At 37.4% G+C, this 12,507-nt stretch overlaps 1 protein-coding gene across 2 annotated transcripts in view; it reads left to right on the top strand.

Annotated features, from left to right (window-relative positions):
• The window catches only part of UGGT1 (UDP-glucose glycoprotein glucosyltransferase 1), a 93,937-nt gene that overhangs the window by 35,922 nt on the left and 45,508 nt on the right, over window positions 1-12,507 (top strand). For both annotated transcript variants that reach the window (XM_081814651.1, XM_081814652.1), the window contains exons 13-17: window positions 582-732; window positions 1,373-1,492; window positions 2,976-3,061; window positions 7,407-7,542; window positions 9,470-9,601. In XM_081814651.1, the coding sequence (XP_081670777.1) occupies window positions 582-732; window positions 1,373-1,492; window positions 2,976-3,061; window positions 7,407-7,542; window positions 9,470-9,601 (625 nt within the window). The remainder of the gene's footprint in view (window positions 1-581; window positions 733-1,372; window positions 1,493-2,975; window positions 3,062-7,406; window positions 7,543-9,469; window positions 9,602-12,507) is intronic.

Raw genomic sequence — 12,507 nt, forward strand, 5'->3', positions numbered from 1 at the left:
TTTTTTTAAAGATTTTATTTATTTATTTGAGAGAGAGAGAATGAGAGAGAGCAAGCACATGAGAGGGGGGAGGGTCAGAGGGAGAAGCAGACTCCCTGCCGAGCAGGGAGCCCGATGCGGGACTCGATCCAGGGACTCCAGGATCATGACCTGAGCCGAAGGCAGTCGCTTAACCAACTGAGCCACCCAGGCGCCCCTAATGTAGTTACTTTTTAAAATAAATTTTTAATTATGAGATAATTGCAGATTTATGTAGAAATAATACAGAGAGGTTACCATAGTGTTTTTTTTTTAAAACATGCGGTGTAAAATTCAGATGAGGATTATTTCATCCTCAAATTGTGTATTTATATTTAGAGATAATTTTATACCTGATAGATACATTGGTAAGTTTAATAAGAAGCAAGTCCTACCTACTTCGTTCTCTATATTTTGATGAGATGAAGCAAGGGGAAGAGCTCCCTTTTTTGATTTCTTGGCTAGTTTGAACAGGGCATTGAATTTGAACTGATAAATCTTTTCATGGTGAGGGTTTTTTTTGTTTTTAAACTTTTTCTACTAAATACCTTTTTTCCCCCCAGTCTGTTTGATATATTGAGGAATGAAGCTCGGGTAATGGAGGGTCTGCATAGATTGGGAATAGAAGGCCTTTCTCTGCATAATGTTTTGAAACTGAACATCCAGCCCTCTGAGGCCGACTATGCTGTAGACATCCGGAGTCCTGCTATTTCAGTAGGTATTCTGTTGGAGTGTCCAAGGGGCACTGGCATTTTGTTATGGTTTTCTCATTGTGTTTTGTGCATATATGTGAGAATTTATTTGGGGTGGATACCTAGAACTAGAATACTTCTCTAAAGTGACTGTTTTCCTCTCTCAAGTGACTATTCCAGGCACCAGCATTGGGTGAGAGTTCCAATTGCTCTACACCCTTGCCTGTTCTTGGATATTGACAAACTTTAAAATTTAATGATTGTGAAATTTCACTGTGGTTTTAGTTTCTAATTCTCAGATTACTAGTGAAGATGTACATCTTTACTTGTGTTAATTGCCTTGTTGGATTTCCTCTGTAAATTTCTTCATATCCGTAGCTTATTTTCTTTTCTCATATGTTGTGGACCTTTTTTTATTGATATGTTAGATTTCTATACATGGTCTTGATACTAGTCCTTTAATGGTTTTATAGGTTGCAAGTATCTTCTGTTCTGTGGCTTGTGTTTTAGTCACTCATTTTTCTACTTGATCTTTGTATTTTTGAAAATGGTCTTTCCCATGTGATTCTTCTTAAAATCATTTCAAGTCTTACTGTTATTTCTGGTAATTTCACTAATAGTGACTAAAGTGTATGCACCATGTTGTGCTATTTTTTTCCTAGTGGATCAACAACTTGGAGGTTGACAGCAGATACAATTCATGGCCTTCTAGTCTACAAGAGTTGCTTCGACCCACCTTTCCTGGTGTTATCCGGCAGATCAGGAAAAACTTGCATAACATGGTGAGTAAAACTACTAATTGTCTGTGATGAGCTCTGTTTCTCTCTTGCCTTCTCGCCTACTTTTAAGCCATATCTAGACTGTTCATTTCTGTCCTGTAATAGCTGCTTCTCCCATCACTATCACCACTAAATATGTTCTTCTTCTACCTCCATATTCAAACTGAAGGGTTTTTAAATGTATTGATCATGTGTGAGGCTGTGAGATGTCACAGTAGCAATACTGCCTCCATCAGCTTGTAAAGAAATGTTCCTCATCCTCAACCTGAAAGTTTAGGCCATGTTGTTTTAGTTTTTTAAGATTTATTTTAGAGAGAGAGCACGCGAGCGAGCATGCAAGCAAGAGCGGGGGGAGGGGCGGAGGGAGAAGGAGGGAGAGAGAATTTTTTTTTTTTTTTTAAAGATTTTATTTATTTATTTGAGACAGAGAGAATGAGAGAGACAGAGAGCAAATGACAGGGGGAAGGGTCAGAGGGAGAAGCAGGCTCCCTGCCGAGCAGGGAGCCCGATGCGGGACTCGATCCCGGGACTCCAGGATCACGACCTGAGCCGAAGGCAGTCGCTTAAGCAACTGAGCCACCCAGGCGCCCGGGAGAGAGAATCTTAAGCAGACTCTGCATTGAGCGTGGAGCCTCACGTGGGTCTCGACCTCATGACCCTGAGATCACAGCCTGAGCCGAAACAGAGAGTCAGACACTTAACCGACTACGCAGCCCAGGGGCCCCTTATTTTAGTTTAAAGATAGTTTTATGCAGAAGATGAATATGCTGCTACTCTTTTCCTTTAATATCTTAATCTCTAAAACTTAAATAAATCTTTCTGTGAGCTCCTACTTGTTATTCCTTATTTCACTGCTTTAGAGAGAGAGAGGAGGAGGTTTCTTAGTTGGCCCTCTTTTTCCCTGTCATTTCTTCCTTTTCCACCATTTACTCTTAAAGAGATTGGGGGCAGGTCTCCTTCCCCAAAACGTGCAAGGGAAACTGTCCTCTATACTTGTCTCACTTTTGAAACCACTTTATTCCTTCCTAGTCAAAATTTCATCCTCTTTTTCTTACTATATATCTGAACTTATTAAACGGGGTTATATATGTGTTTAAAGCACATCATGAGATCTTAATACATGATAGCTATTATTGTGATCTAAAAATTGAGTTTTAAATGAATTCTTAATTCAGAAATGCTTAGAAATGAATACACAGAAAAGATAATCTCAGTTTTCTAAGGTAGGAGAGTTCTTAAAACTTGGGTTTTTTTAGGTGTAGTAAAACTATGGATGTTAGTAATCTACAACACAGTTCCCATGTTATTAGCAGAATATCATGAGAGTACTGCATTCTTTTGAACATTAAGGAGGGAAACTGCTGTTTGTGTAACTCCTCTTTTGTGTGGTTCAGGAGTTCCTGGAAGTACAAAGAGTAACAGCATTTTTATGTGACATTAGAATAAATTTCATTTTATGTGTTCCCTTCCCCCTTCCCCTTTACAGGTTTTCATAGTTGATCCTGCTCATGAGACCACAGCAGAGTTGATTAACACAGCTGAGATGTTCCTCAGTAATCATATACCACTAAGGTAACACTGGTATTGATTGAATGATATATATCTAATTAGCGGAGGTTTTGTCATTCTTAAATGCAAGTCTGGTGCTACTGGATAATTAATAGTCGGATCATTAATGGCAGTTGTATCTTTTGTTTAAGTATGAAGCAGTATCTTTTGGGGTAGAAAATTTGATTCTCAATGGATAAAAGCTTACCACCAGTGAATTATTAATAAATAGCTCATGTAAAAATAGTTTGTGGTCTCAGCTTGCTTCCTAGTGAAAGGGAATTTTCCTAGGTAAGTGTCCACATCACAAAGCCTATTTCTGCTTTCCCTGGAGATAAAGAGCTTTGCCAACAACCTTTTTAGACTGGCAAGGACTAAATGTACCTGTAGCTTTTTGTAGACGCAGACACACTTGTTTTATTTGCATTGCCAAATCTACCAACAGGGTACTTGAATGGCTGGGTTTTTCACTGTGCTTTTTTAAGAACAGCATTTTAATGCTTTACAAATACATGCTAAGATATTTTCACTTATATTTTTTTTCAAAGATTTTATTTACTTATTTGAGAGAGAGAGAGAGAGAGTGAGAGATTGAGATCACGCGCAAGGGGGAAGGGTAGAGGGAGAAGCAGACTCCCTGCTGAGCAGGGAGCCTGATGTGGGACTCGATCCCAGGACCCTGGGATCATGACCTCAGCCGAAGGCAAACGCTTAGCCCATTGAGCTACCCAGGCGCCCATTTTCACTTATATTCTGAGTAATGTCGACCAAAATCTGAATTCTTAGAAAAGATGAAAATAGAGAAGAACAAAAGTCTAGCTAACAAATGTAGTGTGTTCTGTGCCCAGCACTGAGCTAAATGCTGTGGATAGTGTCTAAGCTGTATTCCTACCTTCTTGGAAAAAATACTATTCATACTTTCAGACACTTTAAGAAAATATTTGATCAGATTCTAGGTTATGTCCTAGTCATAGTGCTTTAGAATTTCAGGGAAGCAAAAGATAATGAACTAAGATATTTGGGAGGGACAAAGGTTTCATGGAACAGTTGGATATTAGTTAAGCTTTGAAGAAAATAGAGGGTTTTTGTTGATGGAAAAGTAGAGATTTTGTTTAGTGAAATTTTTCATGTAAAACATGCATACCCCCTGGTTTGATGGAGGACTGAATTCCTGGATTGCAGCCAGAGCTATATTTTGATTAAAAGAGAAATAAAAGAACACAGAAGAAGTTGGCCCATGTTACACGATGGGCACTAAGTAAATATTTGTTGAATTTCATTGAGGGACAAGAAGAGGGAATGCGGTTTTCACATTGTGAAGGTAGGTGAGAAGACACTTAATGGCGGTAGAGAGGAGTGTTGGCATACATAGTTGGTGGAGAGACCCAAGGCAGACTGGCTATTGTTTTAGTCTTTGTTTCCCTTGATGTGGTACACCAGGTTGTTGACAGGGGCTGAGGAGAGGAGGGGACAAACCTGGGAGACTCCCTAGTGGTACTTGTTAAGAGACTGGGCCTGAGAGAAACAGAAGTCTGAAGGGGCCTAGCTAACAGAAAAACTCTGATGCCCTTTCTAGAAATTGGAAACGTGGAAAGGGGAATTCCTTTGTGAGGAGATACTTAGCTCTTATTTTTGTTTTCATAAGAATAACATTTAAGGGCGCCTGGGTGGCTCAGTTGGTTAAGCGACTGCCTTCGGCTCAGGTCATGATCCTGGAGTCCCGGGATCGAGTCCCGCATCGGGCTCCCTGCTCAGCAGGGAGTCTGCTTCTCCCTCTGACCCTCCCCCCTCTCATGCTCTCTCTATCTCATTCTCTCTCTCAAATAAATAAATAAAATCTTTAAAAAAAAAAAACATTTAAGTCATTTCTGCCTAGAACCTACTCATATGATTTCTGTTTTAAGTGGGATTTTAAAAAACAAACACAATTTTTATCTATAAACAAACTCTCTTGCCACCACCATCTACATATACACACACTCTCTACATACCACAGGAGAGCATGATGTTTGATATGTATCTTTTTGTATTTTCTTCTATTTTTAGGCTTTACCTCTTTCTCTTTTTAATTAATAGACTTTGTATTTTTTAGAGCACTGTTAATTAATTAGCCTGTATTGATACATTATTATTAACTAAAGTTCATAGTTTACATTTGGGTTCATTGTTTGCATTGTATAGTCTGTGGGTTTTGACAAATGTGTAATGACATGTTTCCACCATCACACAGTCCTACAGAATAGGTTCACTGTCCTCCACATCCTCCGTGCCCCACCTGTTTGTCCTTCCCTCTCAACTGCTGGCAACCACTGGTCTCTTTACTGCCTCCATTGTTTTGCCCTTTCCAGACTCATGATATATATATTATTTATTTGACAGAGAGAGACACAACGAGAGAGGGAGCTCAAGCAGGGGGAGTGGGAGAGGGAGAAGAAGGCTTCCTGTGGAGCTGGGAGCCCGATGCGGGGCTCAATCCCAGGACCCTGGGATCATGACCTGAGCTGAAGGCAGACGCTTAACAACTGAGCCACCCAGGCGCCCCTGTCTTTGTCTTTTTATGGCTTGATATAGACCATTTCATTTTATCACCAAATAATGTTACATTATATGGAGGTACTCTGGTGGTGGTGTTTTTTCTTTTTTAATCCAGTCACCTATTGGTAAACATCTTGGTTGCTTCCAAATTTGTGTAATTATAAATAAAGTTGCTGTAAACATCCGTGTGTAGATTTTTGTATGGACATAAGTCTTCAGCTCATTTGAAGAATACCAAGGGGCACAATTGCTTTATCTTATGGTAAAAAGTGTTTTATAAGAAATTGCCACACTGTCTTCCAAAGTGGTTCTACTATTTTGCATTCTTACCAGCAATGAGTAAGAGTTCCTGTTGCTCCAGGTTCTCTCCAGAATTTGGTGTTGTCAGTGTTTTGGATTTTAGCTATTCTAATAATTGTGTAGTGGGATCCCATTGTAGTTTTTTTTTTTTTTTTTAAGATTTTATTTATTTATTTGACAGGGGGAGAGATAGCGAGAGCTGGAACACAAATAGGGGAAGTAGGAGAGGGAGAAGCAGGCTTCCCGCTGAGCAGAGAGCCCACTGCGGGGCCGAGCCCAATGCGGGGCCGATCCCAGGACCCAGGGATCGTGACTTGAGCCGAAGGCAGACGCTTAACGACTGAGCCACCCAGGCGCCCTCCATTGTGGTTTTAATTTGAAATTCCCTAAATACATGATGTTGAACATCCTTTTTTTTTTTTGCTATTTGCCAACTCTGTGCCTTAGTTGCTGAGGTACTAATTCAGATCTTTTGCCCATATTAAACTTTTTGTTGTTGTTGAGTTTTAAGAGTTCTTTGTATATTTTGGATATCTGTCCTTTATCAGGTATGTGTTTCTTAGTTTCCCACAGGTTTTCTACCAGTCTGTGGCTTGTTCTCATTCTCTTAATGGTCTCTTTCACAGAGCAGAAGTCCCAATTTCAGTGAAGTTTAGCTCATCCCTTTTTTTGGGGGGGTCATGGATCATGTTTTTGCTTGTTAGATCTAATAAGTCGTTGACCAACCCAAGATCACCTAAATTTTCTGTGTTCTTTTCTAGGAATTTTATAGTTGTGTTTTATATTCATGTTTATGATCCATTTTGAGTTAATATTTTGTGAGAGGTATAAGTTCTCTGCCTAGATTTGTTTTTTTGCATTGTGGATATCCAGTTCCATCACCATTTGTTAAAAAGACTGTCCATTCTCAGTTGAATTGGTTTTGCTCCAGTATGTAGGCTGGTGACTTCTGTATTGGCCAGTGCAAGTTTTTTGCTTTTTTTTTTTTTTTTGCCAGTTTATAGTTGTGTAATGGTATCTTTTTGTGGTTCATTCTTATAATTTAATTTAAATTTTAAAATGTAATGAACATTAACCTTGGTTGTAGCTTTTTGCCAACAGATAATAGTAAACATTTTTATGTTTTCCATTTACCTATGATTTTCATCTTGCCTATGTTAATCCCAAAATCCACCCCCCTTTTTATATATTTTCACATTCTGAAAATGTTCACTTCCCCTAATTTTTGCTTAAAAACAACAAAATCTCCAGCTAAAACTATAACAGAATCCTTCATGTCAGTAAAGGCCTTTCACCATGTGGAAGCAGTGTGGTTTAACAGTTGAAAAGTCTAAGCCACCTTTGGGAACCTGCTTTTCTATTCTGTAAGTGATGAAAGCCTTTGCCCAGTGTATTAGAGTAGGATGTGAACTGTGCTTTTCGTAGAGGAAGTTACAATATGTGAGTGGGATACAGGGATGCCATTCTTTTTAACCAATTGCATTTTTTGAGATAAGTTTCTTTTTCTTCTTTTTGCCCTTCCCCCTCTCCCCAGAATTGGTTTAATCTTTGTGGTTAATGACTCTGAAGATGTTGATGGGATGCAAGATGCTGGAGTGGCTATTCTGAGAGCGTATAACTATGTTGCCCAAGAAGTGGATGATTATCATGCCTTCCAAACTCTGATACATGTATGTTTTCAATCAAAATGGCGAATAATTTTCTTAATTTAACTTACTCTGAGAACCAGTATGAGTTAAGAGGATGTTATATTTCTGTAAAGAGAAAAAGCTTGATATATTATTCTCTCAACCTTTGTGTTTTATATTTAAGGAGTTGCTTTTACTGATTTACTGATGTTAATAATAAATTGCTGTGATCTCAGCTAAGATAAGATTCCTTAGGAGCCCTACTAATGTACCTTATTAGTCTACTGCCTTTTGGTGACTTGAAAACACTAATTAATTTTTCTTTTTTTTTTTTTTTGTAAATGTGATGTTCTCTGCTTGTTTAAAAAAATGTTTGCTTTTTTTCCTTTTAAGGTCTTTATGATATTTTCATTTAATTAATATTCAAATCATAAATTCTTATTGTCTATTTTCTCCATATTTTTACCTTGGGAACTGAAATACCCTGAGTTTTATATATACTTAAGATACTTTCTTCAGTTCAAACAAGGAACTCTCTTTTTTTTTTTTTTTCTATTTTTGAATATAAAAAATTTATAAATAATAGTTCTTTTGCTTACAGATTAGTGGTAATTATTAGAAAACCATCTTTAAAGCAGTTGATTTTCACCACTTATTTTTTAACCTATAAACATGTCAGCCTGCTGTTTATTATGTTTGTTATATTTATTGTTTAGAAATTCAGTCTGGAGCATTTTTTATTAGTTAAAATGTTCATTTATTTATTTGGCTAACATCTATTAGAGACTAAAGGCCTGGTACTAGCTGCAAGGGATACAAAGAAGAGTAAGGCTTCACCCCTGTCCTCAAAGACCTTGCATTCTAGTGGGGGACATGTCCATGCAGATGGTTAATGCACTGTGGGAAGGACAGCCAACTGTGGCAGCACTAGACCTCACTCTACTAGGGATGGCATTGTTGTGGAGTGGGAAGTTGTCCCAGCTGAGTGTAGGAGGAAAAACAGGAGTCAGTTGAACAATGGCTGCAAATCAGAGGTAGTGATTTCCTTTGTCTGTATGGCTGAGAGGGGAACCTATTTGTCGAGGCTGTCAGGCCAGGCAATGAGTGTCCAGCTTGCAGAGGTTAAACTCCAGTTAAAAACATCATTCTGATGCATGTATGGAGACGGGTCTGATGGAGGGTAGACGGTGGCAGGGATAGTGGTTGGTGAGCTGTTGCTGGGATCTCTGTGAGAGATGATGGTGAAGGTGGTTAGCAGTAGGGCCATAGAGAAAGAAGTAAGTTCAGAAGGATTTGCTGAGGATGTGTTTTAAAGTCTGCTTTTTAAAGTTGTTCCCCCACTCCCATAGCTGTGTATATGAAGGATGTATATGTATATGAGTTTTCATTTTTTCAAATTTTTATTTGCAACAGCAAAAACATTCTGTGTTCATTGTAAAATTTTTTAAAAATAATATTAAAGTGTATCGATTTAAAATTTCTCTGTCTTTCCCTTTCCTAATCCTGCTCCTTAAAGACAGCCACTATTAGAAGGTTGTCTTATATCCTTCTAGGTGTTTAACTGTATACAGACACAGTTGTGTTGTTATTTGTTTTATATCTGCTTTTTAAAAACAAGGTTTTTGCCATACATATTTTATAACTTTCGCCCCCCCTAAACATCATGGCCATGAGTTCTTATTTCAAGGATTATGTAAAGGTGTTCAGATTTTTAAAAAATTAACACATTTTTGCATTTGGGACTTAATGTGAGTATGAGCTGATTGGGTCATTTTAAGAATATGTAGTTTCTAATATAAGAAGGTATCTTAAGGAAGTATATGAAAAAGGGAGAATTGCTAACCTGTTGCATTTCACCTTTCAAGAAAAATAGCCATGTTTTCTCTCTACATTCAGAAATCTTTTGTAATAAACATTCTGAAATTTGGATTTAAAAGTGCATTTGGTTGCCTGATTTTTCTTTCTTCAGATATATAACAAAGTAAGGACTGGAGAAAAAGTAAAAGTTGAACATGTGGTCAGTGTCCTAGAGAAGAAGTATCCATATGTTGAAGTGAATAGCATTTTGGGGATTGACTCTGCCTATGATCACAATCGGAAGGTAAGAAATTCTTTTGCGCTTCTCATTTTACCACAATGCTATGCTTTCCTTACCTTCCTTTTTTGGGGAGTTGTCATTAATAAGGGTAGTGGTGGTTAAAGTATTTAGGTGCTTAGCATTTAACAGTTTAGAAACCAGGTTACTTTTTTGTGTTTGCGAATGCAGTTTATATTTCAAATTTGTGACGATATCATTGATTTTTAGCTGGCATATTAACTATTAAATTGAAAAACAAATTTCTTTTACACAGTGCAGTGGTAGTACTTGTGTGATGTATATTCCACATAAAAGCTATTAGAAGTGTATAATGTATGCTTACAATATTGATGTTGTTTAGGCTAAAGATAAAAATATATTAAGAAATGTAATAAAGCAGAATGGCAAAGTATGGTAATAAGGATATAGGGAAATATTTAAAAATTTTATTTAAAGATAATACTATTTTTTGTGAGACATTAAATACAGTAAAAGGACCTTTATCTGTTGCAAGCAGGAACAAGGTAGTCAGTTTATTGAAAATAAATGTTCAGGCAAGGAATCTAAATACATTTCTGAGACATTTTAATTTAAAACAATAAAAATGTAATTATGAACTTTTTTTACTTTTAAGTGAAGGAGATGTTTCTTCATGGTTCAGTCTTGGTAGGCTGTATGTCTTTAGAAGTGTATCCATTACTTCTTGGTTACCCAGTTTGTTGGTATAAAATTGTTCATAGAAGTCTCATGATACTTTGCATTTCTGTGGTGTCAGTTGTAATGTCTCCTGTTTTCTGATTTTATTTACTTAATTTTTTTCTCTTTTTTCTTAGTCTAGCTAAAGGTTTGCCAATTTTGTATCTTTTAAAAAACAGCTTAGTTGGGGCGCCTGGGTGGCTCAGTTGGTTGAGCGACTGCCTTCGGCTCAGGTCATGATCCTGGAGTTCCTGGATCGAGTCCCACATCGGGCTCCCTGCTCAGCGGGGAGTCTGCTTCTCCCTCTGACCCTCCCCCCTCTCATGTGCTCTCTCTCTCCCTCATTCTCTCTCTCTCAAATAAATAAAAAATAAAAAAAACAACAAAAAAACCCAGCTTAGTTAACTTTTCTATTTGTTTTTCTGGTCTCTGATCTTTCTTTCTTTCAGCTAAATTTGGGTTTAGTTCTTCTTCTTTCCTAGTGTCTGGTGGTGTAAAGTTAGGCTTTTTATTTGAGATCCTTCTTTTTTCTTAATGTTGGCATTTATCACTATAAAATTCCTTCTCAGAACTACTTTTTCTGCATCCTTTAAGTTTTGGTGCATTATATTTCCATTTTTGTTTATTTCAAGATGTTTCTTTATTTCACTTTTCATTTATTCTTTGACTCACTGATTAAGGAGTTTGTTGTTTAATTTCTACATAATTGTAAATTTTCCAGCTTTCCTCATGTTACTGATTTCTAGAATATTTCATATGTGCTTAAGAAGCCATGTATTCTGCTGCTGTTGGGTGGAATATTCTGTATATGTCTTTTAGGTCCATTTGGTTTAAAGTATAATTAAATTCCAGTGTTTCTTCACTAATTTTTGTTTGGATTATTTATTGGATTATCTATTTGGATTATTTATGTTGTTGACAGTGAGGTATTGAATTCCTCTACTCACATTGTGTTGTCTGTTTCTCCCTTGAGATTTGTTACAAGTGTGTTTTCTGTTGCTGCTTTTAATATTTTCTCTTTGTCTTTGATTTTTAACAGTTTTATTATAATGTGTCTTGCAGAGGATCTCTTTAAGTTGATTTTGTTTGGTGACCTATAAGCTTCATGAACTTGAATAATCAAATCTCTCCCAGATTTGGGGACTTCTCAGCCATTATTTCTTTAAATAAGCTTTTCGATCCCTTCTCAAACCTCTTGTCTCCTTCTGGAACTCTAGTAAATTTGCAAATCATCTAGATAACATTTCTTTCATTCTTTTTGTTCTTGTTGTTCTCCTCTGGATAATTTCAAAGTTCCTGTCTTCTAACTTACAGATTCTTCTGCTTGATCCATTCTGATAATAATGCTATTTCATTTTTCCTTTCATTTATTGTGTTCTTTGGCTCCAAAATATCTGTTTGGTTCTTTTTTATTATTTCTCTCTCTCTTACTAAACTTTAAATTTTGTTTGTGTGGTTTTTTTTATTTTGTTGAATTATCTTTCTGTCTTTTCTTGTAATTGAGTTTCCCTTTATAAACAACTTTTTTGAATTCTTTATTGGGTAAATCACAGATGTCCATTTCTTTGGAATTGGTTACTGAAAGATTATTGCTATCCTTTGGTGCTATCATGTTTTCTTGATATTCCTTGCAGTTTCATGTTGCTTTTTTGCATTTGAGGTAGCAGTCACCTCCCACAGTCTTTATCTACTGCCTTTGGGAGAGAAGTACCTTTTGTCAGACCTGCTAGGAATTCTGAGGCTTTCTCAGGCCATCTGTGGATACATATACTCCATACTTGTTCTTTCTTGTACAGAATTCTTAAGCATGCCTAATTTTCAATTCTACAGTGCCCAAGGCTGGGTGCTGACTGCCCTTCTTTTGTTTTCCCCAAGGTGGCCCTAACGCTCCAATATTTTGTCTCTCTGGCCCACACATTTGGGCTGGTTTTCTGTGCTTGCTCACTAGCCATCTGGTTAAAGCTTACTCTTGCCACCACTGTCAGGAGCATATACAGGGAACTGGCCACAGGGTGAGGGTGAGTGTAGGTGGGGTGTGTCCGTGAGCCATTTGGTGGAATCTGTGGATGAAGTGTCCCCAGTGGCTCATGGGTGGGCTTCTTGTTGGAGTCTGTGATGCAGTAAGTAGGATCCATCCCCTTTAAATGCTTTCTTAGTACTGTCTGCTGCCCTCTTCCAGCTTCTTTCTACCCCCAGTCACACAGTTCACAATTCAGTACTCTAGATGGGGTAAG

This window comes from Leptonychotes weddellii, chromosome 3 (assembly GCF_054177405.1).
Source record: "Leptonychotes weddellii isolate Sample4059 chromosome 3, ASM5417740v2, whole genome shotgun sequence".
In the NCBI taxonomy this organism is placed as follows: Eukaryota; Metazoa; Chordata; class Mammalia; order Carnivora; family Phocidae; genus Leptonychotes; species Leptonychotes weddellii.